Below are 24,752 nucleotides of genomic sequence, written 5' to 3'. Positions count from 1 at the left end.
CTCAGCTCAGTCTCCAAAGGAGAAAATAATGGAGGCCTCTTCTTTCTGACTGCATGTTCAAATGAAGGAGTCAAAGCTGTTACACCAGAGCTATGTATTAGCTAAAATATTTCAGGAACTGTGCAATGATCATAATTACAAAAAAGTCCTCCAGAGAGAAATATGACTCATAGTTTATGTTCTCTTTAGTGTTGCTATGGAAAAAGAGGTTAGTGCCAATGGTCATACAGTAATATTAATCTCTGATCTGAAAGAAAAATAAATAACAATCTCGAGCTTAACCCAAAGCAGATTTATTCTCAGTAACCACAATGCTCTCCATTAAAAGGGATAACCATGTAAGAAAAACTGAAGATGACATCAATTATCAGTTCTCAACATGCAGTTAGAGTTCCTTATTTGAATTAGTATGTACTTCAGACTCAGGCATGTGACTTGGAGGAGTGAGAGGAAGGGAAAAATAGCATATTGATCAAAAAGAAGGCAGAAAATATAAGCCACCGCCAGAAGCTAATTAAAACTTCTTTAGGCATACTCTCAAACTCAGCTTGGGGTTGATACTGGTTCTAGAGCAGATTCTGAAACAAAGCCCTGGCAACAGTCAAAGTGCTGGAAAGTGGTTATTCCACTTTTTCCATTGTTTGGGAATGCGATGGGATGGCTGTGATCAGAGAGTAGAAGATACTTCTGTGCTGAGTCAGCACCCCTCCAGGCTGTCTTGGCAGCTGTTTCCTAAGAGTTGTTTAGTTGCCTAGGCAAAATCCTAATCAGGATGGGGGCCAAACAGCTGCATACTTACTTTGGTCTGGTGGTGAGTGTTTTTCTTTGCATAGAGGAGAGCAAGGCAACTACCTGACATCTTCCTCTTGACACCCAGAGTGAGTATGCTTGGCTTAGCAGTTTACAGCAAAACTTTTCTACCTGCACACTCAACTTTGTTATTAGAAATTTCAGCTACATTTGCTCCATTGTATGCAATTACTGACAGTAAAGACCCTGGAGTCAGAACTTAGCTTGAAATTTTGCTAATGATGCATCCTGCAAAGCAGAATAGAGCTTGCCTTTCTCCAGCAATGTTGCATCTGCAATGCTGATGGCAGTAAAACTTTTTATTCTGTTGATGAGCTAAGCAGATTGGATTAGGGAGCTATACAGAGAGATCTCATGTCCTAGGTCTACAGACACAGCTCTTGCTGATTGTCACAGAAGTTGTATGTACAGCTCCAAAACCTTATATGGCTCAAATAGTCCTTTGAGTCAGCAGAAGACTTTTCACTGACTTTCAGGGTTGGACAGGTCCCTTGGTGAACAGTTGGCACTCTAACAAATTGTCATTACTTCAGTAATTCTTCTGAGCTTAGCTTTCTTTAAAATGTCGTCAATCAATCAGTCAGGTAACTCTTTGGCATTACAGCCTATAATGAAAAATGGCTTTAATTGCATCAGTGTAAAGGGCATACAGGTATATTTTAACCTCTGATACCTTATCCTTTTTCCTTTCTTCTGTCTCTTTAAGCATCAAACATATTTTAGTCAGGCCCCTATCAGTGCTTTCACTCTGCTCTCTTATTTGGCAATAAAATGATACAGAAACCCTGTATCTGCATAAACCTTTTCACAGAAGAGTCTGCTCATGGATTAGCACATAAGGGTCAACAGGAGGCTCCTTGCCCTTTTCCCCTAAAAGCGGACAGAAATGTCAGCCGTTTTTCCAGCATTGAAAATAGAAGTATCAGCAGCCACCGAGTGCCGCTAGTTTAAACATTTATGCCATACGGACTTTATCACACCCTCTTTCTTTGTGCAAAACTCCTGTTGATTTCCATGGAGGTCAAACTCTGAATCTGTGCAGTAGCTAACAGGTCATGTCTTCTGAGGAATAATGATATGTATGCAGTTAACAGACACTATACCCTTTACGTCATGTTATACTGTCAAGAAGGGTAAACATACAGTTTTTAAAAAAGTAATTATGTAGACAAACCTGTCACCGCAAGAATGAAGTACCCATGTGTATGCTTGACATCTGTCAGCCTGACAAGATCCAGGCACATGCTTCAGATTTTGAAAGAATGTTGTGCTGCCACTGCCAGTCTTTCTCCTCCCCAAGACAGTAAGAATTGCAGACTTATATTTTCAGTTAGGACACAAAAATGGGAGGGGGGGGTGGGGGGAAAAGGCTGAAGAGCAGCTCAGAAACCTGAGCTTAGTTCTTACTCTGATTCGGAAGTTAGCACAAAAGTAGACATTTGCAAGCTTGAGTAAACATTTTTGTCTCTTACAAAGCATGTTTTCTTATGTTTGTTAGGACTACCGGCCGGCTCATCCTTGTAAATGTGTGACCTTACAGGAGAAAAGGTTTAATTTTAGTCTTACAACTGATCCCTGTGTACACAGTGTGTCCCGAAGTATAATTTGAATTATTCTCAGAGATGCTTAGTGCCTGCATTGCCTATGGTTGTACTGGATAGCATTCTAATGCTCTTAAAACGCTGAGCATATGATTCATTTCAGCATCTATAAAACTGGATAAAGTGTGTCTAGGGGTATTGTTTGAATGAAAGCTTAGGAGGACAAACAAAGCAGGCATATCTGAAGTGAAATGTAAACATGATGTTGGGTTCCCTGGTTAGCATTTCATGGCTGCAGGAAGTTGACAGCTCTTACATAAAGGTTAAAACATGTATGCTTTGGTCTGTCAGTTAAATTAAGTCTCCTAAAGACTATGTGGCACTCTAGAAGACGTGAGTTTATCTGTCTGAATAAACAGAATATACAATTCGATACAATTATACTTTTAGGACTATTTAAAGTGATAGAAAGATGCTGCAGTCCAATAAAAAATGCAGATGGAGCCAGCAGATTTTGCAGACTGCCTGACTACATACATTCAGATGTGTTAGAGGCCTGACAAGTGCCTGGAAAGCAAAGCCTGAGACCGGGTGTTGGGATTTCCAAATAACAGCAGAGGATGAGAAAGAAAATGTAATACGTACAATGGGGACATGAACTGGAGTAATAAATGTTTGACCTTTAAATTTAATCTCTACCAGCTTCTAAAACCACTTCTCTCAAAGACTGACATGACTGTGTTTTATGTTATGTTTTTATTTGTCATATTTGTAGTTAGTTACAAGTAAAAATGATCAAAATCCATTGTAGTTAATACAAAATAAAAATATAGCTGCACGAGTTATGCCATTTTTCTTACAAACAATATCTCCTATATGATACTACATTCTTAAGAGCTTAACTCTTAATAGTACTTGCTTACACTAAGCTCTAACTGACTGATTTCCAGTGTGATTTACTGGTTATAGATATTACTCCTGCGGAGTAATGTCTGTTAATCATTTCTTAATGGTATTTTTGCTGTAGCTTTTATTTACTCTATAATTTGTGATTCTAAATACAACTTGAAAGATGCAATCTTTTAGCACAATGTTAAGTATCAGTAGAATTATAACATATATGTCTATACTTATATATAAAAAAAAAACCCTACTGCATAAACAAGGATGCAAAGTAGCTGTTGTTTGTGCTTCCCTTTCTTCCCTCCCCCTTACCTTTGTAAGTGACTGGAATGAACATTCACAGGGAACAAAAACCTCTCATTTTCCATGAATTTTGAAAACTGACAGATGTGTAATTTTGAGAGCATGTAGGTGGTTTTGATGCAAGTTATTAGCAGAGAATCAAATCCTGTGACTTTGCAGGCTCATCCTTATGTAAACTCATCCTTGCCATGAAATTCAATCCATAGCACATTTTTCCCTTTAGATATGCCTAAATGAGTATTTTCACCTTTTTAAAAAAATTGTCTTTGCATCCCTGTAATTATATATTCTTCTGTGTAGATATAGCTTCATATATGAGAAAATCTGTAAAAAGACAAATTATGCTACTTTCAAAATACTCTGAGATACAAAGTTGTGCGGGTGCAAAGTTTGATACTATGTTGCTATAAGGAGTAAGAATGAATGAATTAGTGTTATCTGAGTATATATGCTTTTAAGCTGGAAGTACAGATTTAATATTGTAGGCCTTTTTTAACATTTCATAGCATTTCATACTTCTTTCAGACTGTCTCCATGTTTCTATCAAATTCCTTCATTTTTTTTGCCAATTTCCCTTCCATTAAAGGTACAGTAGCTGATTACACATTCCTGCTAGTCAGTAATATATCTCCATAACTCTGGTAATTACAAAAATCATCCTTCCAGTTCCATATAAACACAGTTGTTTCTTCTAAGTGAATATCAAGAGACTGCTGGCAAAATCTTACCCTCATTGAAATCAATGGGACCAACTTTTCAGTCTCACTCTCTAAATACTCTGCTCTTCTAATCTTACAGCATAGCGCCCCAAACAAACAATACATGTATATGTAGTTGCTGAATCTGTTAGTATACTCAGAGCATAGCAAGGCAACCTAAATTAAAGTGTTCTCTTTGGTATTTCTACATTTACATACAAAACTGCTCACAGTGCTATGAAATACTGCAATAGGAAGAAAGAAAAGAGAACAAAAATCTTTGTTTTCTGACTACTCTCCATATATTTCCCTGACTTAACTATAAGAAAGTCAGCTTACCAGCTTACTTCTACTAGACATGCTAGTCTCCTATGCCAGCTGACAGCATCTCTAAATTAAACAACACCAGTGAATTGGCCTAAAATACGCAGTTGGAGTGGAGCACGTTGCAGCCCGTGTCATTGAATTGTTCACTCTGCATGCCAATACAATGCAGTAAATTATCGTTGCAGAGAAAACAATGGAAGAAACTGAATCACTGCTAACGTGTGGCAGAAATATACACCGGTTATTCACTTAACTAAACTGTGTGTATTTGGAACATAAAGGAAGGCTGAGATTTATTATGCTGTTTGGTCTATCTGGAGAACAGCTGCTTGGGTTGTTTCTTCATCAGATTGTTCTGTCTCACCACTGACAGGTTCGTTTCTCTCCTCATACACTTTGTGGCTAGAAACTTCTAGAGGCATTCCATACTCATCATCATCTTCAACGATTGACAGCTCAATGTTGCTGTTTATCCTGGCTTTCCCTTCCATTCTGACTTCCTTCTCCAAAGAATCAGCTATTGCTTTGCTCTCTTCAGTTAGAGATGTGGTTGGTGTCATATCTGAATGCATGTCAGAGAACGACATTTCCTCATCATTCTCGGCTTGCTCGTTGCTTGTAGTTTCTGTTGGTCTGTCCTCAGTTTCAGCAGTGCTTTCTCCTTCCTGGACTTTCTTCGCATTAAGTGTGAGGGGAGATGCTTTGAGAGACGAACTCTTTGAAGAGGAGGACTTCTGATGATGTACAGTAAGGGATTTCCTAATCTTTTCTCTCCGTTCAGGTGAGACAATCTTCGTGCTGATCTTGTTCATTTTCTTCTCAATGTTTTGGCGGGAAAATGCTTTCTTGAGGCTGTCTACCTTCTTGAGGCTGGACCTTTTAATTTTCTCAGCTCTTGATTCTTCTATTTTCTCCTCTGCGCTGTCATCCACATCACCTTCCTCATGAGGCATTTCATCATCTGAAGACAGCTCCACTGTATGCAAGGTTTCCTCCAGCGTTTTGTTCTCATCCACAGGCTCTTCTTTTCCTTCTGTAACACTGGGAATAGGCTCCTTTGCAAAAACACTGGCAGGGATCTCATTTTCCTCCTGAAAGAATTGACAATATTTGAGTTTCATAGTTCACAGGACACAAATTTAATAAACAAAGCACAACCCTGAACAATTACTTTTTTTTTTTTAAACAATGAGATGAAGGATGCTGAACGTTTTTTGTTGTTTCAGTATATTTAACCAGTAACAAGCCACTCAAAGCCCACTGAACCATTATCTGGTATAGTTTAAGACTAATGAGCTGCCAACTGTGAGATTTCTCTTTCAGAGTGACTTGGAATGTATACAGAATGGAAAGCCTGTTCTTTGTCATTTAAATTAGATACAGTTATTAAAGAGTTTGGCTGTAAAATTGTAAATTTATCCCCAGGGAGATGGGATGGTACTGTGGCTAAGGCATGGCTAAAGAGGTCTTATTACCCATATCCTGCATAGACCTGAAGAAGTCACATAACCTCCCAGAGCTTTCAGTTTCTCTAGCCAAAGGTTGGGAATATTAATTCCCCACAGAGATGCTGGCTACATCTGAGGTGTACCTTAGAAGGAGAATGCAGTTAGCATTTTCACCCTATTTCAGAAAAATATATGTTGTTGTTAAAACTGTTGCTGGTACTGAGAAGACTGAACTCTCAACTGGAAGTCAGTGAAGCTTCCTGGTTCTCACCAGGCTTAGCATGGTACAAAGCATGACCCAGTATTTTTACTTCTGCTTTGTATGATCATAGTGGTCCGAATGTTACTTTGAGGAGTTGAGGGAGCCATGTTTTACCATCTTGATGCATGAGGATAAGATTTCGACATGCACTTTTCACTCTTTGCCTCTGCCCACTTCCTTTGGATGGCAGATGCCATCACTGGAATGACCATAGGTCTGTGGGGAGGACCTGAGTGAGGGTAAGTGTCATCAGGAGTGAGGCTGGCCAAAAGCACCAGAGCTGGTGTGGGTGTGCCTTAAACATGGCTTGAAATCCTCTGTGCTACAGCAATAACTCCCATCCATGCCAGTGAGAACACCATCTCTTCTCTGTGGGAAGATTACAGGTGCAGTCTGGGAAAAATCTCTGTAGACTTTGGTCTCCTGTAGATTTTGCTGTATGTAAGCTATGTAGTCCATGATGTTTACAGAGTACGTGCTGGCTAGAGCACAGAAAAAAATTCTTTTTGCATTGGTAAATACTAAAAATATGGACAACGCAAATCTGTGAAATATCAAAGAAAAAAGGTTGTGGCATATAAGCAGACTTTATACCACATAGAGAATATTAGTAGTCACTTCCAGTTAAAAGGAAAACGATCGCCTTTTAGAAAGAAAACCAAGAAAGGGCAGGGAAAAGAAGTAATCCAGCAGGTGTCTGAAAACAAAGCGGGCTGAACGGGGGAAAGAGCTACAACTCATAATGAAGGACCTCTGTGACTACCGAGCACAGCGGCTGTGCAGCTAGCTCCCAGGAGGTGAGGCACACCACCGTGAGCGCTCTGCTCGGCACGAGGCTTGGCAGGTGTTTGCCCATACAAAGGCAAGGCTCTGCGAACACCCTCTCCTGTTCCTTTCAGAATTATTACTCATGTCATAGCTGCATATTCTGCACTTACTACTTATTTTATGACTTTCAGGCAGACCTAGCGTGTGTAATATCACTTAGTGTTCAGATTGCAAAGTTTTTGTTTTTGTTTCAGAATTTATCTTTAAATATGAGAAAGCAGTAAGTGCTGAGCAAAATGGTTGTAATAGTCTCAGATCTGTCCCCAGTGGGCCTATGTGTAACGGTTAAGGGTAAAAAAGGCCACACTTGCTTCTAAATTTATGCTCGTTATTTCAGGACTGAGCATACAGTTGTGATCACTGAAGAGAACAGTGTCTTGGGTTAAATTTGCTGTCAGGACTGTGTAAGGATGTCTTTATGAATGAGCAGGCGATACCACATTGTACTTTGTACATGGTTGTTTTAAAAATTAGTAGAGACTACCTTGCAGTGCTTCTGGAACTCAAGGATATTCGTGTGGACAGGCAGAATAATTTAGTGCCAATGGGATTTAAGTGTGTTGCTGAATATCCCTCAAGGATATAAAATGAAATGTATCAAAAAATTAATGCCCAGATGTTTGTGCATGCTTTTGCTTCTACGGTTTCTACACACCTTCATGGACGAGCAGCCTCAGTCAGATACACTCACACAGATGAAGCTTTCAAAACCCTGTACTGGCAGTGGAGGTTCGAGGCAAGCGCCCTCTCTTCTAAGTAAGAGCTCATCTCCCTACACGCATTATGTATAAAGATGTCCTGCTGCAACTATCGGCAACAGTGACCAAAATAACAACAACAAAAAAATCTTGCACCAGAATTGAGAGAAAATAGCTCTGACTGGAGTACAAATATTTATATTTTCTCTCCACTGCAGTTAATGAAATATGGATTACATGAATGGGTGCAGTGTTAAATTATTCCTCAGAGCATGAGAACTCGGTATAAAACATAATTTGTCTTGTGTAGTCTTTCCAAACTTAGATGATCACATACAGCTTATATATTTCAACATTCAGGTTTAAGTGCTTAAATAGAATAAGAAGATTGTTTTAATGAACAAAGATGGGTTGTAACTTTACAAGTATTTAATGTAGGAAAGCAGTGTCATATGAGATTGATCACAATGCAGTATGATCCAGAAACAGGCAAGTATGGCTTGTTTCAAGGTCAGTTTAGTGCTGTGTCTACAGTATTCATGTTAAATTGAAAGTTTAACATGACTGAAAGTACTGAAGTCTCTAGAAAAACATGGATACACATTTTATTTAAATTTTTAGCAAAATTTGTGACCGAGTAGAAGGAATACTGTCATACTGGCCGTATTTATTTAAAAAAAGCCCTGTCTGCATAATAATGAGCTAATGATTCAATTAAAAGCAGACGCTAGATGGTCTTTGGCTATCAGATAGGACTGGCATTCAGGAAATCACATCTCTACTTAAACTTCCTGTATGGCCTTGGGAAACACCAGCTTCTGGGCACCTATTACCCTGCTTGTAAAGTGGGAATTGTATACTTTCACAGGAACTATTAAAATGCAAATTAAAATAAATTAAGTACAATGGTCTGGGAATACAAAGGTGATGTAATAGGAACACTCTGTGGCTGAACAGCCTTTTCTATGTCAAATATAGTTACTGATAACATGTTTTAAGTGGGCTATTGGTAACTTTTCAGTCTAGCAAGTTTATATAATACTTATGTTTGTTTTGATACATTTTTAAAAGTCTGGTATTTTGCTTAGGAAGACTAGAACAAAACACTTAGCATGCCAGCTGTTACAAGCTCTATGCTATTTCCCATGCAAAAAAATGTAGAACTTTAATCTTTTCTTCTTGATCTAATCTAAAATTCTGAGAAAGGAGCAATGTCTTTTTATTCTCTACATTTGAGTTCAAAAATGGCACTTGCATTTTCTCAGATGAGTTTGACTGCTCATAACTGGATAAATAAATAACTAGCTCCTCTGAATTTTATTTTTCATATAGGATCCAAGTACAATGGTGCAAGTATTCTGTATGCAAAAACTCCTGTTAAAACTAGTAATATTTGCAAAGTTGAGTGCCTTCCAAATGGCTTTGATCTGCGATTCTTGAACTTTTTATAGGTCATAATCTTGTCCATATCTTTTACTGTAAAGAAAGACAAGATCCATACCAGTGTACTACAAAACCAAACAGCCCAAGTGAATAAGCAACTGCAAAGTCTTTAGTGATGCTCACTGAGGTAGTTAATTTACTCAGGACTGCTGAACCTCTGATGCTGCATAAGGGAAGTTAGTGTGTTTTGGTTTGGATTTTCTACAGTACTACAAGTAATAAGAGGCCATGGCCTTCAGGGAGGGGAGATGGCATTTTTCTATGCCTACAGCAGCCCAGGCTCCTCCTTTGTAGATGCTGTTATATGCCTAAATAATTAATCATCTAAAATTTGCTTTGCTCCATGAAATAGGGATTTCTGTCAAAAGAAGATAAGTGCTTTTAAGAGCAGCTATAGCTCCATGTACTTTCCTTCATGAAATACATGCTCTTCAGGCCCAGATTTCCCAAACGAGGAGGCAGAAGGAAAGGCAGCAGGCTGGGACTGCAGGCAAGGGAAGGAGATTGCTGCCCACCCCCTGGCCGGCCCTGCGCAGACTGGGACGCCGGGGCCTGTGGTGTGGTTTCAGCTGCACAGGCCTGCTGAGCGCCTGCAGCACAGCTGGATCGCGTTCTGAGAGCCATGTGAAATATTTTTGTCATTAATCACTACAACAGTATTCTCCCTGGAAGGCTCCAGGGGGAAATTCAGTAGTTAGATAATAGCATTATCAGCACGTAATCCTACTTCCTTAACTTGCTCATTTTTGATTTTGAAGGTGCTTTTTCAAAAGGTTATTATGCTGACCCAAACCACAAGATACAACCAAATAGTAATTTCCTGTACCTGCCTCTTGCTTGCTTCATTTCAGGATCAAGTATTTACCTACAGTGGCATCTGGAAGGGGCTTCAGTGTCACTGGGCTTGACCCCAAGCTGCATTTCAAAATGGTTTATCTATCCTATCCACTTGTAAACAAGACATTTTATTGAAAAATTAGGTTTAGTCTTTTTTTTATCTTGTATTTTGCTTCTGCAGCTAAAACAAAAACAACTCTCCCCAAACCGGGTCATGCGGTGAGAACAGAACAGAGGGGAACAATGCCAAAGCTTAATAAGGATTTAAAAACAGTCACTTCAGTGTTTTGTTAAATTGCTGTGTCACTTATGGCATTTGTAATAACTTTTGCATCCTCAAATGCTTGGATGTAGCACCATTAAAATATGTCACCAATTAAAGAAATATATGCAAAGGAGGAACAATGCAGAAAATCTAGGGAGGGAAGACAAAGTATTTTTATGGAAAATATGTAAATAGCTGAACTTCTGTAAACGCGGTTCATTCTCAGTGCGTACGCTGAGGGAAAGCTGATCCTGGCAAGTCACAGCAGTTTCATAAAATGCAAAGCTCGAGTTCAGGCATGTGTTTTGGCTGTGCCTAGTGCTCCCATGAAATATCAGGGAGTTTGAGATACACAGTGAATGCAGAATTAAATCACAAATGTATATTTTAATTTTCACACTGAGTTGTTTTCTGTAGCTGGAAAAGTATGTCTTAATGAGAAACATGAGGTGTGGAGTTAGTTGTTTGGGTTTTTTTTTTCCTGTAGAAGAGAAATTTCTAAACCAAAGACAAATTTCATATATCCAAAATTCTCTTTGTTTTTAAACAAATCTGGCATCAAGATGGCTTCATTGCTCTGGCTTCTCCTTCCTGGAATTGTTTTTTGCGGGGCTCGTGCTCAGTGCTGTGCCTAACTCCAGGCAGCTCTTTCCTCTGTACGACTGATTGCCTTATGAAGGCGCTGGCCGCGCCGACTCGCGGGCCTTCCCCTCTCCGTGTGCGGGGCCTGTGAGCGCGCACCGAGCCGCCCCGGTGACGGGCACGCGGGCCGCGCTCCTCCGCCGGCCCGGCTGGGAGGCGGTGGGGCCCTGCCACCCTCCGCTGCCCCGCTGGAAAATCCCAGCTCCTCCGCCCGCCAGCGCTGGCCGCTGCGCGCTCCTCCCACGCGCCGGGAAACTCTCCTAGGACTCTGCTTTTCCAGATATCCGTGTTTCTTTTCAGCAGCAGGCTAGCAATAGGGACGGCTGAAGTGCACAACGTTGCCTTTACTGAACTGCACCGCAGGGTTTCTCTTCTAAGCCCTGTATCTGCATCAGCCTCGCACCGTTACCTCCATCTCCCCTAGGGCAACACGCTTCTCGGTGACAGATGGGAACGTGGCCAGCTAAATCCTTGTACAGGAGCTGAAAAACAGACCTCCTGCCCGGAGGTCTCCTCCTTGGCGAAGGACTGTGCAGCCGCTGGGGACCCGAGCTGTCATTCTGCAAAACGGGCCTGTGTCGTTCACTGTGTTTCTGTGTATTGTAGGACCTAGTATTAAGGGAGGGCCCAGACTGAAGTCATAGGTTTAAGTAGGTCTTAACTTAATAGAATTTCTTAGTTTCGGGAAACAAGCAAACCCAGCCTTCTCCTATTCGGATGCTGCTTTATCCTCCAAATCCTTCTCTGTGACTTTTACCATTACTTTTACGTAATGCCCACAAATCACTGCCACTAGGCAGTAATGCGTTTTGCTAACTGAGGCAACTTTAACCACCCAGCACACATACAGCTGTGTTTTATTCTTCCTCTATGCATCAGACCTTCTTAAAATACTAAATTTTGGTGCTTTTTCTGAAGGGAGACACTGTATTTTTTACATATCATTGTAAGGCCTTAATTCTAATGCTTGGAGGTAGCAGAAGTGACATAAAATTATCTTCACCCAGGTCAAGCTGGTGCACCCTCCCCCGGGAAGCATTTGAAATCTATATCCAGAATTGGAGGCTTGAGCCAACTGTTGGATGATGGGTCCTAGGAGATGGCAATGCTTTGAATTACAGGAACAGATCTTACGTTACCTGGACTTCCCAAGGTAATTTATGTCTTTTAATTTATCCAGTTCCTGCAATAGTTTCCACATTCCTTTTGGGGTGGAAACTACCGTGCTCTATCCAAGCCGTGACTCTTCCTCTCTTGGCTTTAGGAGAGTAAACTGTAATTTAGTGAGAACAATGTGCGGGGAAGTGGGGGTTTCCTTTTGTGGGGGAAGTGCCTGGGAACTAACCAGCCCTGCCAGGTTTTTAAGTTGAGTACTGCTTTTTTGTGGGGGGGGGGGGGGGAACCGCCAGGGCGTAGGGCGAACAACCACTGAAGTTAACACGAAACCAACCGATTTAGCATGAGAAGTTAGTGACGTGTCCAAGCTGTGCCTGCTCAAGCCCAGTGTTTTCCTCTTCCTCCCAAAACAAGTGAGTTGTGGAAGGTTTTTTGTTTTTGTTTGTTTTTTTGAGATGCAGAAGCCACGTCCCCTATTTAGTTAAGGCTCCCGCCGTGCTCCGTCCGCATCATGGCTTAAAAAGGGGAAAATATGCGGGCAGGAGAGCGGGCGGCGTTTGGGCCGGTTGCAGCAGGGCGCGGGTGGGCGGCGCGGCGCTGCGCGGGGCGCACTCACCTGGAAGATGGGCACCCTGAAGGGGTCGCGGCGCTGCGCGGGGCGCACTCACCTGGAAGATGGGCACCCTGAAGCGGTCGCGGCGCTGCGCGGGGCGCACTCACCTGGAAGATGGGCACCCTGAAGGGGTCGCGGCGCTGCGCGGGGCGCACTCACCTGGAAGATGGGCACCCTGAAGCGGTCGCGGCGCTGCGCGGGGCGCACTCACCTGGAAGATGAGCACCTTGAAGCGGTCGCGGCGCAGCAGCTGCGCGTGGTGCTGCTCCAGGCGGCGCACCTGCGCGCACTGCCGCTCCAGGCGGTCGCGCACGGCGCGGGTGTGCGCGCACACCTTGCGCGACTTCTCCAGCAGCTTCTCCACGGCCGCCCCCGTGGCGCCGTGGCTGCGGCACAGCTTGCCCAGGTCGCCCTGGATGCCGCGCACCGCCCCCTCCAGCCCCCGCTGCCGCTGCTCCATCTGCCGCTGCTGCCCCTCCACCGCCTCCAGCATCGACACCAGCTTCTCCAGCAGCGCCAGCACCGTCACGGCGCTCACCGGGCCGCCGCCCGCCGCGCCGCCCGCACCGGCGCCCGCCGCCTCCCCCATGGCCGCCCCGGCCCGGCCCGCCGCGCCGCCGCTCTTAAGGGCTGCGCCCGCGGGCCGCCCCGGCGCGGCCGCCCCGGCCCCGGCTCCGCCCGCCCGGCCCCGCTGCCCCGGCCCCGGCTCTGCCCGCCCGGCCCCGCTGCCCCGGCCCCGGCTCTGCCCGCCCGGCCCCGCTGCCCCGGCTCCGGCTCCGCCCGCCCTGCCCCGGCCCCGCTGCCCCGGCTCCGCCCGCCCGGCCCCGCCGCCTGCCTGCCTGCCTGCCTGCCTGCCTGCCTTCTTTCCTTCCCTCCCCCCTCCGCACGGTGGGTTCCCTCGGGCCAAGCGTCCCCCTCCGTTACTGTCCCGTCCTCAGGCGGGCGCAGGCGTCCCGGCGTGCGGCGGCCGGTTTCCCCGCGCCCGGAAGGCGACGGCGGAGCGCTGCGCGGGCTCAGCCTCTGCGGCGGTCGCGGGGGCCTCGCCACGGGCGACGCAGCACGTCGGGCCGTGTTTTGGCGTTTTTCGTTTTGGCGTTTTTCCGTCTGTGGCAGAGCACCGGCCTGCCTCGTGCCGTCTCTGCCACCACCCTGGACAGGGAGGCTGGGTGAGGCGTGCGCTCGCGGCAGCGCGCGGCCGGGCCCCTCGGAGGGCTGGTGCCGCGGGGGCTGCAGCGCGTGCTGGCGGAGCAGCCATGTGGCGAGCGAGCAAGGGGCAGGCGAACTGGGTGTCCCCACGGCCCTGGCATCTCCCAGCAGTTCCTCGTCGTGTTGCTAAAGCTGACACCAGCGGCAGGGCTGTGTTTCGGTAATCCAGCGTCACGGCTAGCCCTGCAGGCACAGCAGCACGGGCAAGAGCTAGTGAGGAAGCCACCAGGAGTAATTCCAGCACTCGGCCCGTTCTTGTGTGTGTTTCACTCCCAGCGTATCCTGCTGCCTTAACAAATGGAGACTAGGCAGGCTTCTTGTTTTATATTTCAGTCAAACTGGATTTCTGTGCTTATTTTTACCACTAGTGAATTCTTGCCTTACTTGCAATCTATAGCCAACGCAGAGGGCTGCACTTGGAGCTGCTTGCAGGCTTTTGCAGCCTCTGTCTGAACATGAGCCTGGCACCAGGGCTGGAATTTGGACTATTTGTGCACAGCACAAAGTTTTCAAGTGGTGCTGTGTGAGGCCCTAACTGAAAACGCCTGTGCTTTGGGAGCACACAGACCGTTAGTAGTCAGAAATGTCAGGATGTTTGGGACGTGAGTCATCTCTGGTGGCTGGAAACTTTCTCTGACCTATGCAGGGAACGTCACGTTCTTCCCAAGGTGGAGCCCCGAGCCTGTCCGCTGCCCTTACAGGGGGAGCCCAGCTGCTTATGTTTCAAATTAATTCACTTTGAAATGTTTTTAAGCCTGTTTGCTAATGAAATGTATTTCTGGCTTTAAAATACTGCCTTTTGAAGGTCTTGCAGACTGGTCTTACACACAAGTCTAGCTCACAACTGGATTGCTCCAAAGTCTGTGGCCAGACTCTCTAACCAGACCTCTAACTAACCTTAGCAGAAATCTTTCAGGTGAAAATGTGCCAGGATTGGACAAGCTAAGCTGGAAAAGACAGTGCATAGGCGGTGAGGTGTTGGTGGAACACATAGATCCTACTTGCAGCCCTACTTTTTGGTCGTACTGTGCCCAAACATGTAACAGCGGAAGGCAGGTGGAAGAATGAGGCTTTCAGGAAATCTGTATAATGCAAATCACTTTATTACAAGACTATATACGCAAATCAGAGAAATCAGCCCAGCACCAGGGCTGTGTTAAACAGAGCTCTGGAGCTTTTCTACAGCAAATGCTGCAAGAAGGCTTATGCCTTTAATTCTCTCTGTGGGCAGTCTTTATTCCCAAGACTGGGAGCTGGTCCTACGATCCACACTATACAGAGGCACACGGAAGCCTAGTAGGCCTGACTGAGCAGTTTTCCAGTTAAGGTGAAAACAATGTAATACACAAAGAGATAATGATTGGAGAGATTGGATGAAACTCAATAAAAAAAAAGGATGGTAAAAATAGATGCTAGTTATTTTAAAAGCTAATGGATTCTTGCCTCATTAGGTTATTTATGGCATTTTAGCGCAATTTAATGATCATTGACTGCATTGTTTGGCTGACAAATATGTCTGAAAAGCAGCCTTCTTCTAACCATCAGTAGATGGCAGGAGGGTACCACTAAATCCAGTTGGGGATGGGAGCAAACTGCAGAGTTTTTTCCAGCAGAATTCTTGGAAAATATGGCTTATAGGGTACTAGACATTCATGCTGATGCCTGGAGAAAGTTATTTATGATTATAGATCTGAGTTAAACCCTTTCACTGTACAGCTTCCTGCTTATTCTGAAGAAGTTAAAATAAATATTAAAACAGTCTAATGTTGGTTGGAGTGCTTGCTCGGGGGAAGGAGTACCTAGAGATATGATTCATCATGCGTGTTGTGGAGATTAATTGGGTATTCTAATTGTGCTAAATGGATTCTCAGCATTTCTTCTGTGAAAAATTGTAGTGTTGGAAAAGCATCTGGAGGAACAGCGATAAACTGGGTGTGGTTATAGAGATCAGATATTTTCAGGCTTTCAGTAAGATTGCACCAAAAAGAGCTACTTGACAGGAAGAAATGCTAATCTGTTTATTTAGAATAATATGTAACTGCTCCCAGGTCTGATTCAAAGCTGTTATCGTCAGGGAAAATACTCCTATGAACTTTAGTGGACTTCAGTTGATCATCCATATGCTGATGTTTTCAAGCACAGTAAATTTCTTTTTATCTTCTATACTTGACATTTGCCTGGTAACAGGACTTCCTGCTGCAACGCAGATGTTTTTGTTTGTAATTTCTAATACTTGGGTATATACAATGCCTTTGTGATTTTCTCACATCCTGTAGATAAAAACATGTGGAATATTTGTAGTCTGAATGGCTGTGATCCTTCCTTTTTTTTTCTTATGCAGAAAACAAAATATTTTAATAATATTGCAACAAAATGAATAAAAATTAATGGCATAAGAATAATGCAAATGACTTATCCTTTCCAGTCACCAAATGTTCAAACCCCTGATATTCTGCAGTGTTACTGTTATTACCTGATTTTTTGTTGCTGTTTTCTTTCAGATTGCAACTTCTCTCTCTCAAGTCATGAGAGCTTGAAAAATGTATTTGGTGAGTAAATTCACTTAAAAAAAAATCACCAAGTCTGCCAGAGCTGACAACAAGGAAAGTATGCTGAGACGGTAAAATATGCAGGCTCAGAGGGGAGTGGACATATTTTAAAGGGAGAGATCGAAGCAAAACTGTTCTGTTCTTGCTCTCTCTCCCTGGCTGGCTAAAGGAAGCTACCTGATATACAGTTGCTAAGACATTCATATTTTTAAAGGGTTGCCATGATTCGCCTGTGTTGATACACGATCCTACCCAGTTTTCTTTTGTTCTCTCTCTCTCTCTGTTTCTGGCTGGGACCTCGGTGCGGCCTGGGAGAAGTCCTTTTTGCCGGGGGCGGTGGCAGGGGCTGCAGGGAACTGGGGGATGTGGCAGGATGCGGGGCAGGATGGCAGGAGCTGTCGCTCTCCCCGTAGCTGCCTTCAGCGAAAATCCCCAGGAGCGGCCAGCCCAGTGCTCCATCCCATCTCCGTGCCGGCTCCAGCTCTTCCTCTGCCTGTTTTCCTGTGGAAGGAACAACCCAACCCCAACCAGGCCTGGCTGTGTCTCTTTCACAAAAATAAATTTATTCAAAATTTATTTTTTCTTCAGTTTTGATGAACTGCAGAGAAGTCTCAGCCTGGTCGTGGTCCCCATTGCAGGACAGACATGCTCTCCAGCCCATCTTTGGTTTGCACTTTGGAGACTGTCTTCCTGAGGGGAAAATCCTTTCTGCATCGACCTTCTCGACAGTGCATTGCACCTCTATGTGATGGAGAAGGTAGATACTGTGTCTTCGTAACGTGAACAAATAGCATTTCCTGACTTCTGTTTTGAACCTTCTGTAAAGATTCTGCAAATTTTTGAGTTTTTAAAACTTCGAGCCCTATATACATCCCAAGGAAGCCTGCAAAGCCCCATTGCAGCCAGGTCCAAATACAAAGTATGGTTTCCTGGTTTCTCCTGTGCCATAGTAAAGCAAATGCAGGGACAGCAGTTTTCAGTTAGCTGCCAGGCCCATCATCACCCACCCACAGGGTTTCCACAGGGTCCCGATGGCTCATGAGCTCTTGAGTTGCCTTCGTGCTCCCCACCGTTCCCAGCAAAAGGGGTTGTTGGCTGGGAGGAAGGTCTGCAGGGAAGGTGATAGGAGCTCACCGGGGATAAAGTGGCTCCCCAATGGTACCTCTTCCAGCCAGATGCTAAATTCCAGCTGTTGATTTTGACACCAGCCGTCAGTTTTGATAATATGTCGCATTCGTAACAAAGCTGTCAAGTTGGCTGAGTTGCCTGATATTTGAAGAATCAGATAATTTTTATGCACTTCGTTGTTTTTTTTTTTAGTTTTATTGATTAGTTTGGAAGGGTAGCGGAGGAGTTTTTTTGCCAAGTTGCAGTGCAGGTTTTACTGGTGAGAAACTTCAGAGAGGAAAACATTTTACATTTGCTTAAAAAGAAGCAGCATTAAACAGATTAAATTTATCAGGATCATCTGATGTAAGTCAAGAGTTCTTTTCATGCAAAATCAATGTGTGTGAATTATATGGACAGAAATTTGAGGTTAACTCACTCATTAGTCACATGATGCTCAGGATAATAAATGTTTTATGCCAGAGCATTACTGATAATTTATTAGGCATGGAGTAATAGGTAAAACAATATGACAGGAAAGGAAAGAGAGGGGAGTTAATTGGCGAAAGAAGAGCTGTAGGGACTGCACGTATCATCCTCAGCTTATTGAATTTCATGTCAAAGCTTCCATTGACTTTAAAGGTATCGTATGAGGCCATCTAACTGGAAACTCAAGAGTGCCAGTAGGCAGGGAGGTGGTGGATGAAGTGAGCCATGGAGAGCGTGCCACAGGAGCCCAACGAGGAAGGGAGGAGGCCTCCAAGGTGGCTGGTGTCCACTTCCAGATGGGGCCAGAGGAGGGAGAAAGCATGACTAGAGGAGGAGAAAAGAGAATGCGCACAGTAATGTCAGAAGTAACGCTGCTTTTATTGAAACAGGGACCAGAGGGTTAAGGAGTGGCCCCAAATCGTTGTTACTGTGACTCTTGATTTGTGTTGGGCTGTTACCTGGCATCCTGGGGAGGGGGTCCCCACACTGTGCAGGATTTTGGTTGGGGAAGAGATAGCCAGTGTAGTGCCGAGGCCAGAGGAAATGGCTCGGCACTGCATTGCTCCTGCAATGGGTGTTTCACTTTGCTGCCGGTGGCTTCTTCCAATAAACTAGCATTGCCTTGCCCACCAGGGACATCACTTATGAACCAGTACCTTTCCTTTTGCTTTACTGACCGGACAAGCAGAGAAAAATGATCAGCCCTGGTCCGAAGAGTTTTTGAGGTACAGCGTTTGAACTCAGCCCTAATTAAATATAACTACCTGTTTTTCAGCCTTCCTGTATGGTGGCCAGCTGAGCCATCCAGGTGTGTCTGTAGCTAACAAGTGACTGAGCGACTCTTGGAGAGGAGCAAAACAAATGAAAGGTGGTTTCCTCTTGCCGGAGGGGATTCTCTGAAGGCTAACCCTGCGTCCCACTAATAGAGTCCCTCCTGCCGGTCTGCTCCTTCTGTTTCAGTGAAATCCATAAGTATGTGGTACCAGTGAAATCTCTGCTTTTCAGTCACATTTGATTGAAATTGGCCAAAAGCTTCTGGGGAGATGGAGGCCAGACAGGCCAATTCATTAAACACACATTGTAACTGAGTGAATCTTGTGTTATTAGGCAACCAGGCTAAAAATACTGATGGGGTTTGTCTCAACAGAAGCCATTTTCCCTCTGGGTTGTAGGCTGTTCCTTCGAGTGGTGCCACACCGAATCTGTCCCTCCAGTTGGAGTGCTCACAGCTAGAGCGATCATTTGAAGAGCTCAGCAGGGAAACTCACATATCACCTGCTTGTTTGAAGGCTGATTCCAACCACCGCTATCAGCTTGCGCTTTCAGCAACACTAAAGGTACAAAATGAAAAGGTATTTTTTCCCCTCTTCACACAAAAAGTCAGGTTTTATTCTGGTTCGTTTCAATTTGTCCCTGAAGAGGAGGCATTAAGTGAGGTACAGAAAAATAGGCTGAAATTAGTCTGTCAATCCTTAACACTGCCTTTTGATTTTTTTTTAAATAACACTTTATGTATGTTATGAGCCAGTTTCACTGGCAGCCTCCTATTTGTGTGGCACTATAAAACGGTTATAGAAGAAAGTTAACAGATTAGAGAAATGGTGACTGATTTACGTCTTTGCATTTGGCACTAAGCAACCACTTTGGATTAGAACAGATACCCCAACCATGATGATCATTAACTGGTTCTCTGCGAGCTCTGCCTGCACGGTGATGTCTTATTTGGTCTATAAAAATTGATTATTAATGCAGGCAGAAAAGGGCTATTACTTCAGTTCTACTCAACACATTCAGGATTGTTGCAGGAATGGCCACGAAAGTGATGCAGAGGAGGGGTCCCCAACAGTGCCTGCCTTCTTGGATGCCTCTCAGCCAGGTCTTCCTTGCTCTGTTGTGAATTGGAGTTATATTCAGGCAGAGCCATGTGGCTCTGCAGCTAAGAGAGGCCATACACACAGGTGCTGCTTGCACTGCTGGACTCCCCAGTCTCCCTCCAGGACTTTTCTCTCTCACAGTGAGACCAAAGAGTCTGCTTGCTTCAGAGTAAGTCAGGTCAAAATGACAAACTATTTCTCCAGGAGTACATTTTGTCTCCAGTTCTCTGGTATGCGCTTTGTGACGTTGCAGCCAGGATTCTTGAGTTCCAGCCATGCCTAGCATGAAAAGCGCAATTAATTTGCCAGTGGTGGAAATATCCCAACAATGTCGAGGCCATGAATCTTAGAGCATTTGGGCAATATATTGTGTTTGGTTGTATTCCTCTCTGTGAATGACAGGTGGAACCTGTGCACGTCTTATGACTGCGGGTGGCTCTGGTGTGTATCATGCCTTTGCTCATGATTGGACAGCATCTCTGACAGCTGGGTCTAATGCTGTTTGCCAAGCCTAATTTCTGTGGTCTTTCGGGGACAGCGATAGATGCCAGTAAATGGGGTGGTTTATGGATGGCCTCCATCAAGGAAGCCTTTCCTTTAACGATAATTGTTAGTATTTATATTTGAGAAGGTAACAGCATTTCAGTAGGACATTGGTAATTCAGAGGAAGCATTTTGTGTGTAGGAGCATGCTCTGGGCTAGCAGTATTGAGCTCAGAGCTCCACAGAGGCTGACAGAGGTGAGGGGAAGGGGTCGCCAGTCACCAGTGGGCGGCAGCAGCACCAGAGAGCATGGGCAGACAAACAGCACCAGAGACCAACTGAATTCATCTCTGCAGCTGACTTTGAGAGGGAAATTTCAGGGGGAGAAATTAAGTCTGTGTCTGCTTTTGGAACCTCTATGAGCAACAAGCACTCAAGGAAAGGGGACAGTGTGAGCCCATGTAACAGGCTTTCAGGAGTGCTGCAAAGAGAGGTGGGGAATGTGGGACAGGAACAGGCCGTAAGTAGGTCAGAAGAAGTCTCTTGTGACTTCACAGCTGCTAGGGTGAGGGAGACAACTGGGGAGGCTGCACGCGCAACGATGTGTATGCAGAATATTTAGCATGAGGTGAGCAAGTGGAAAACTCTCATCAGTGTATGAGATGGCTTCAGATCTGGGCAGTGCGTGGGCTGCGAGACTTCTGGTGGGAGAAGGAGTTGATGCAAACAGAGCTGTGAAAGGCTGATTGACAGGTGCCATTTTTGGAGAGAAGCTTCAGACATGCCAGAGAAGCCGCCAAGCAAGATGCAGCAGAAGGTGCACTTGTGGCATGAACCTTTGGAAAGTGAGAGAGCCTGCAGGGAAGCACTGCTGGCAGAGGCTCCCGGCAGGGATAACCACCCCTGTTCGTACTGCTTGGTCTCTGGGGCATGCAAGGGAGCAGCACATTGTATGTTCCCTGCAAAGGTCCTTTTCTGACCAACTACCATCCAGTCCACTTTCTGATGGAGGCAGGCGATGAGGGCCCATGTCTTAGCTGGCTACTTAGTGCAAGAAAGAGTAACAGTCTTTGGAGAACGAATATATGAGAGTGGGAAATTTGGAGAGTCACTACTGGGAGAAATTTTAATATTTGGGGAACGAGAAAGATGAGGATGTCTGAGAGGAAATGTATCATAATAAAAGAACATGAAGCTGCAATTTTGCTCTCTTGTGCAAATGGTATCCAGTGGAACTTAATATGCAACGGAGAAATCCACTTCCACTTTATCGGCCAGACTAAATCATGTTATGCACAGGAGACTTCCTTTTGCTGTGTGCCAAATAGTAATAATTCTGTGCAGACTTGTAGACAAGTAAAAAAATAAGCCACATAAAAATGCCATATGTGCCAAGCATTTTCTGTGTATTTCCTCAGACATTTGAGGAGCACAATAATAAACTACATTACTTCTTTGAAAAGCAAATTAAGTTTATGTGAAAGGGGAAAAGAATAGTTTCCTTAGCTTATGATAAAGGAGAATATTTCACCCCCCCAGCTGGACTTTCAGCAGCTTGGACAAAAGTGAGGTCAGGACACCAGCAGATACAAATTGAACAGCATATGGCGAGTCAACCGGACTTGCCAATTTATTGCATCCGTCTAGAGAATACGTGGAGCAGTGTGCAGGATAAACAAGTCCATTAATATCAGAATAATGGAGATATGGAGGTGATATTAAAAAGACATGAAAAATTGCTGAATCTGTGGCATGGATCATGATTACCTACTGGAAACTAACTTTTCTTTCGGAGCAGAGAGCCCACTTGATCCTCTCAACATCCTTCACCTGTTAGACTTCTGTGGTGGCTGTGAGGATCTGTAAGGTTACCTGTGACCAGGGGACCAGAGTTTGAGGGATTTTTGTTGTTGTTGTTTTTGGAAAAAGTCCTTTCCAATGTAAGGATGTGTTTTTTGAAATATGATTAAAAAGCTCACTGATATTTTTAATTTCTTCCAAAGGTGCCAGGTTCTTTTGAAGAAAATGCCATTTTTTTTAGTTTCAGATTGGAAATTGTACACGAAAACAGAACTATTTTCCCCTTTCATTTTTGATATTTCTGGAAAAATGGGAGGAGGATTTCAGAGAAAGGCAGAGATACCCCATCTGTTTCCTCCACCAAAAGAGAGTAAAAACCAGAATGCTTTTAGAATTTGAAGCTGAGTACACATGGAGGCATTGTAGGATGCTTTTTATTATAATGTATTTTCAATGATTTACTATCTTTTGAAATTTCTTGAGGAATGTTTAACAAAAGAACCTTTTTGGAGTGGACCAGGAAGACAGTCTGCTTCTGGGCAGACTGGCAGGGTGCTCCCGTGTTGCTATATGGAATATTGCTTGAGGTGGTGCCTCTTCCAAACAGAGGGAAGTTTTTTACTGTAAATAAGGGACTATGATCAGTATTATACTAAAAAGGAATTTGCCCTTATTTGGCATGTTCCTCAGGGTTGTCATTATTGATAAAAAGCTGAAAGAAGAGATTTTCCTACTTTATAATCAAACTGTTTGGAAGAAGATGATAATGAAATCACATTTAATGAAAGCAAATAGAACATTAATTATGTGAAAAGCAGGTGAATTTAAGAGCTCTATTTTGTGCAGATAATTGCAGAGTCTCTGGTATCTTTCAGTCTGCAGCCATGCTACCATTCGTATCCCTTGAATCTTTTATGTGGGATGAGCTATAATGGATCTGGAATCCAGAGACTGTCTTCTCCTCTGTTGCTGAGGCATCTGTCATGTTGTGTCATGCTACTTCGTGCTGTTCAAATGACATTGCAGGAGATAACAGTGCAATGCAAAGCAAAGCGTTATAAATATGACATGGCATGTCCAAAACAATACTTGCTTTTAGTAGATCAGTTATCCTTTAAAAGCTAGTATTTAGATTTGTCCTTAGATAATTCAATAGCTCCCATCTCTGGTAGGAATGATGTCAACCTGAGTTACTGTTTCTGATGAACAGTGATGATGGGACAAGATGGCATGAAAAGGATGAAAGAACAGACTCTGGATGCACATCCCAGAGCTCTTTTTCAGGTACCTGGTCCAGGCGAGGCTCATGGGGCTAAGCACAGTCACAGTGTAAGAACTAGGCAAACAGGGTCTGTTGCGGACCAGCTGGCCTCGGTGATAGCCTTGGTACCCATTTCAGTACTCTTGCCTTTTCCTTTTCTTAAAGCTTTTTATTTAGCCTCAGGTCACAGAATCACAGAATGATTGAGGTTGGAAGGGACCTCTGGAGATCATCTAGTCCAACCCCCCTGCTCAAGCAGGTCAGTACTAGTGTGATCGTGTTAAGGTAAGGGAAGAAGAAGAAGAAAAAAATCACATGTTAAGTTCATAGGTGTGGAAGGTTTTGTGAAATGGGTAAAAGAGGAATTCTGGAAATCAAATGATTAAAAAACAAGCAGGGATTTGAAGCTGGACCAGCCTTCAGCTGATGTAAGCTGGCAAAGCTCCACTGAGAAGCTAGCCTTTCTGCTTCCCTGGATACCTGATAATTGGAAAGCCTTTGAGAAGTAGTGATAGTGCGTCCCACGTCTCCGGAGTTACTACTTCTTCATGAAGAAATATTTTGAAAACTGTTTGTTCTTGTGCTTGAAAAACAAAGTGAAAACAGAAATCTAGGCTGGCACAGATTTGGGGTATTTGACACTGTCTTCTCTCCCCCTCTCTCTCATTCTCTTTCCTTCCTGACGTCCCCCTGGCTGTCTTATATGTGCCCTATACGCACTGCTAACTGTCTGTTCTTGATGGTAATTATATTCAGCGACTGAAAATATTTATTAATTTACTTATATGAAAAAGTTGTGTATTTTTCAGTGTCCCCATTGAGGTTAGGAAAAAAAAAGGAGGTTAAATCAGGTACTGAGCATCCATGCTGTATAGTATTAATACCTTATTTACTGTTGCACAGCTATTAAAAGTTTTTATTCAAAATTATTGAATAAGCAGAAAGTCATCTACCTAGGACAAGGCTAAAATGTCAAGCTGCAAATGAGTTTGTTTACTCAGTGAGCACAGAGGAATTTAGCACCACTCTTCTGTGTGCTGTCATAGTCTAGGTTACAGATGGTGAACCCTTATTCAAATCAAAGCCATGAATGCAATGAACTTGTTTTTTAACCTAAGCACAGTTCACTAGGAGTTATTTACATGCATTGGCTACAGATTTGAACCCATGATACTGTTCAGTGTTTCAGATAACCGCTTGCTTGTGCCCTGCAGCAGTTTGTAACTCACTCCAGTGCTGCGTTCCTCCT

The 24,752-nt window shown here is 43.9% G+C and overlaps 2 protein-coding genes across 2 annotated transcripts in view; one reads left to right on the top strand and one right to left on the bottom strand.

Moving 5' to 3' along the window:
- Positions 1 to 12,032, top strand: part of NABP1 (nucleic acid binding protein 1) — a 69,072-nt gene extending 57,040 nt beyond the window's left edge. The window contains exon 9 of the transcript XR_010884541.1: positions 12,013 to 12,032. The gene's annotated coding sequence lies outside the window, so the exon portion shown is untranslated. The remainder of the gene's footprint in view (positions 1 to 12,012) is intronic.
- Positions 3,089 to 13,323, bottom strand: CAVIN2 (caveolae associated protein 2). Its single transcript, XM_067298620.1, has 2 exons — positions 12,946 to 13,323; positions 3,089 to 5,673 (listed from the first exon to the last, which is right to left on the bottom strand). The coding sequence occupies exons 1-2, from the start codon at positions 13,321 to 13,323 to the stop codon at positions 4,879 to 4,881; spliced, it is 1,173 nt and encodes a 390-aa protein (XP_067154721.1). The 3' UTR covers positions 3,089 to 4,878.
- Positions 13,324 to 24,752: the final 11,429 nt, after the last annotated feature.

This window comes from Apteryx mantelli, chromosome 6 (assembly GCF_036417845.1).
Source record: "Apteryx mantelli isolate bAptMan1 chromosome 6, bAptMan1.hap1, whole genome shotgun sequence".
NCBI lineage: Eukaryota > Metazoa > Chordata > Aves > Apterygiformes > Apterygidae > Apteryx > Apteryx mantelli.
This window is presented reverse-complemented; position numbering and strand designations above follow the sequence as displayed.

What these genes read in the sequence shown, in the direction of transcription:
- CAVIN2 (XM_067298620.1), bottom strand. Translation starts at nt 13,323, where the DNA reads ATGGGGGAGGCGGCGGGCGCCGGTGCGGGCGGCGCGGCGGGCGGCGGC. An exon ending in TCAAGGTGCTCATCTTCCAG is followed by an intron (nt 5,674 to 12,945) that starts GTGAGTGCGCCC and finishes CAATTCTTTCAG; the next exon opens with GAGGAAAATGAGATCCCTGC.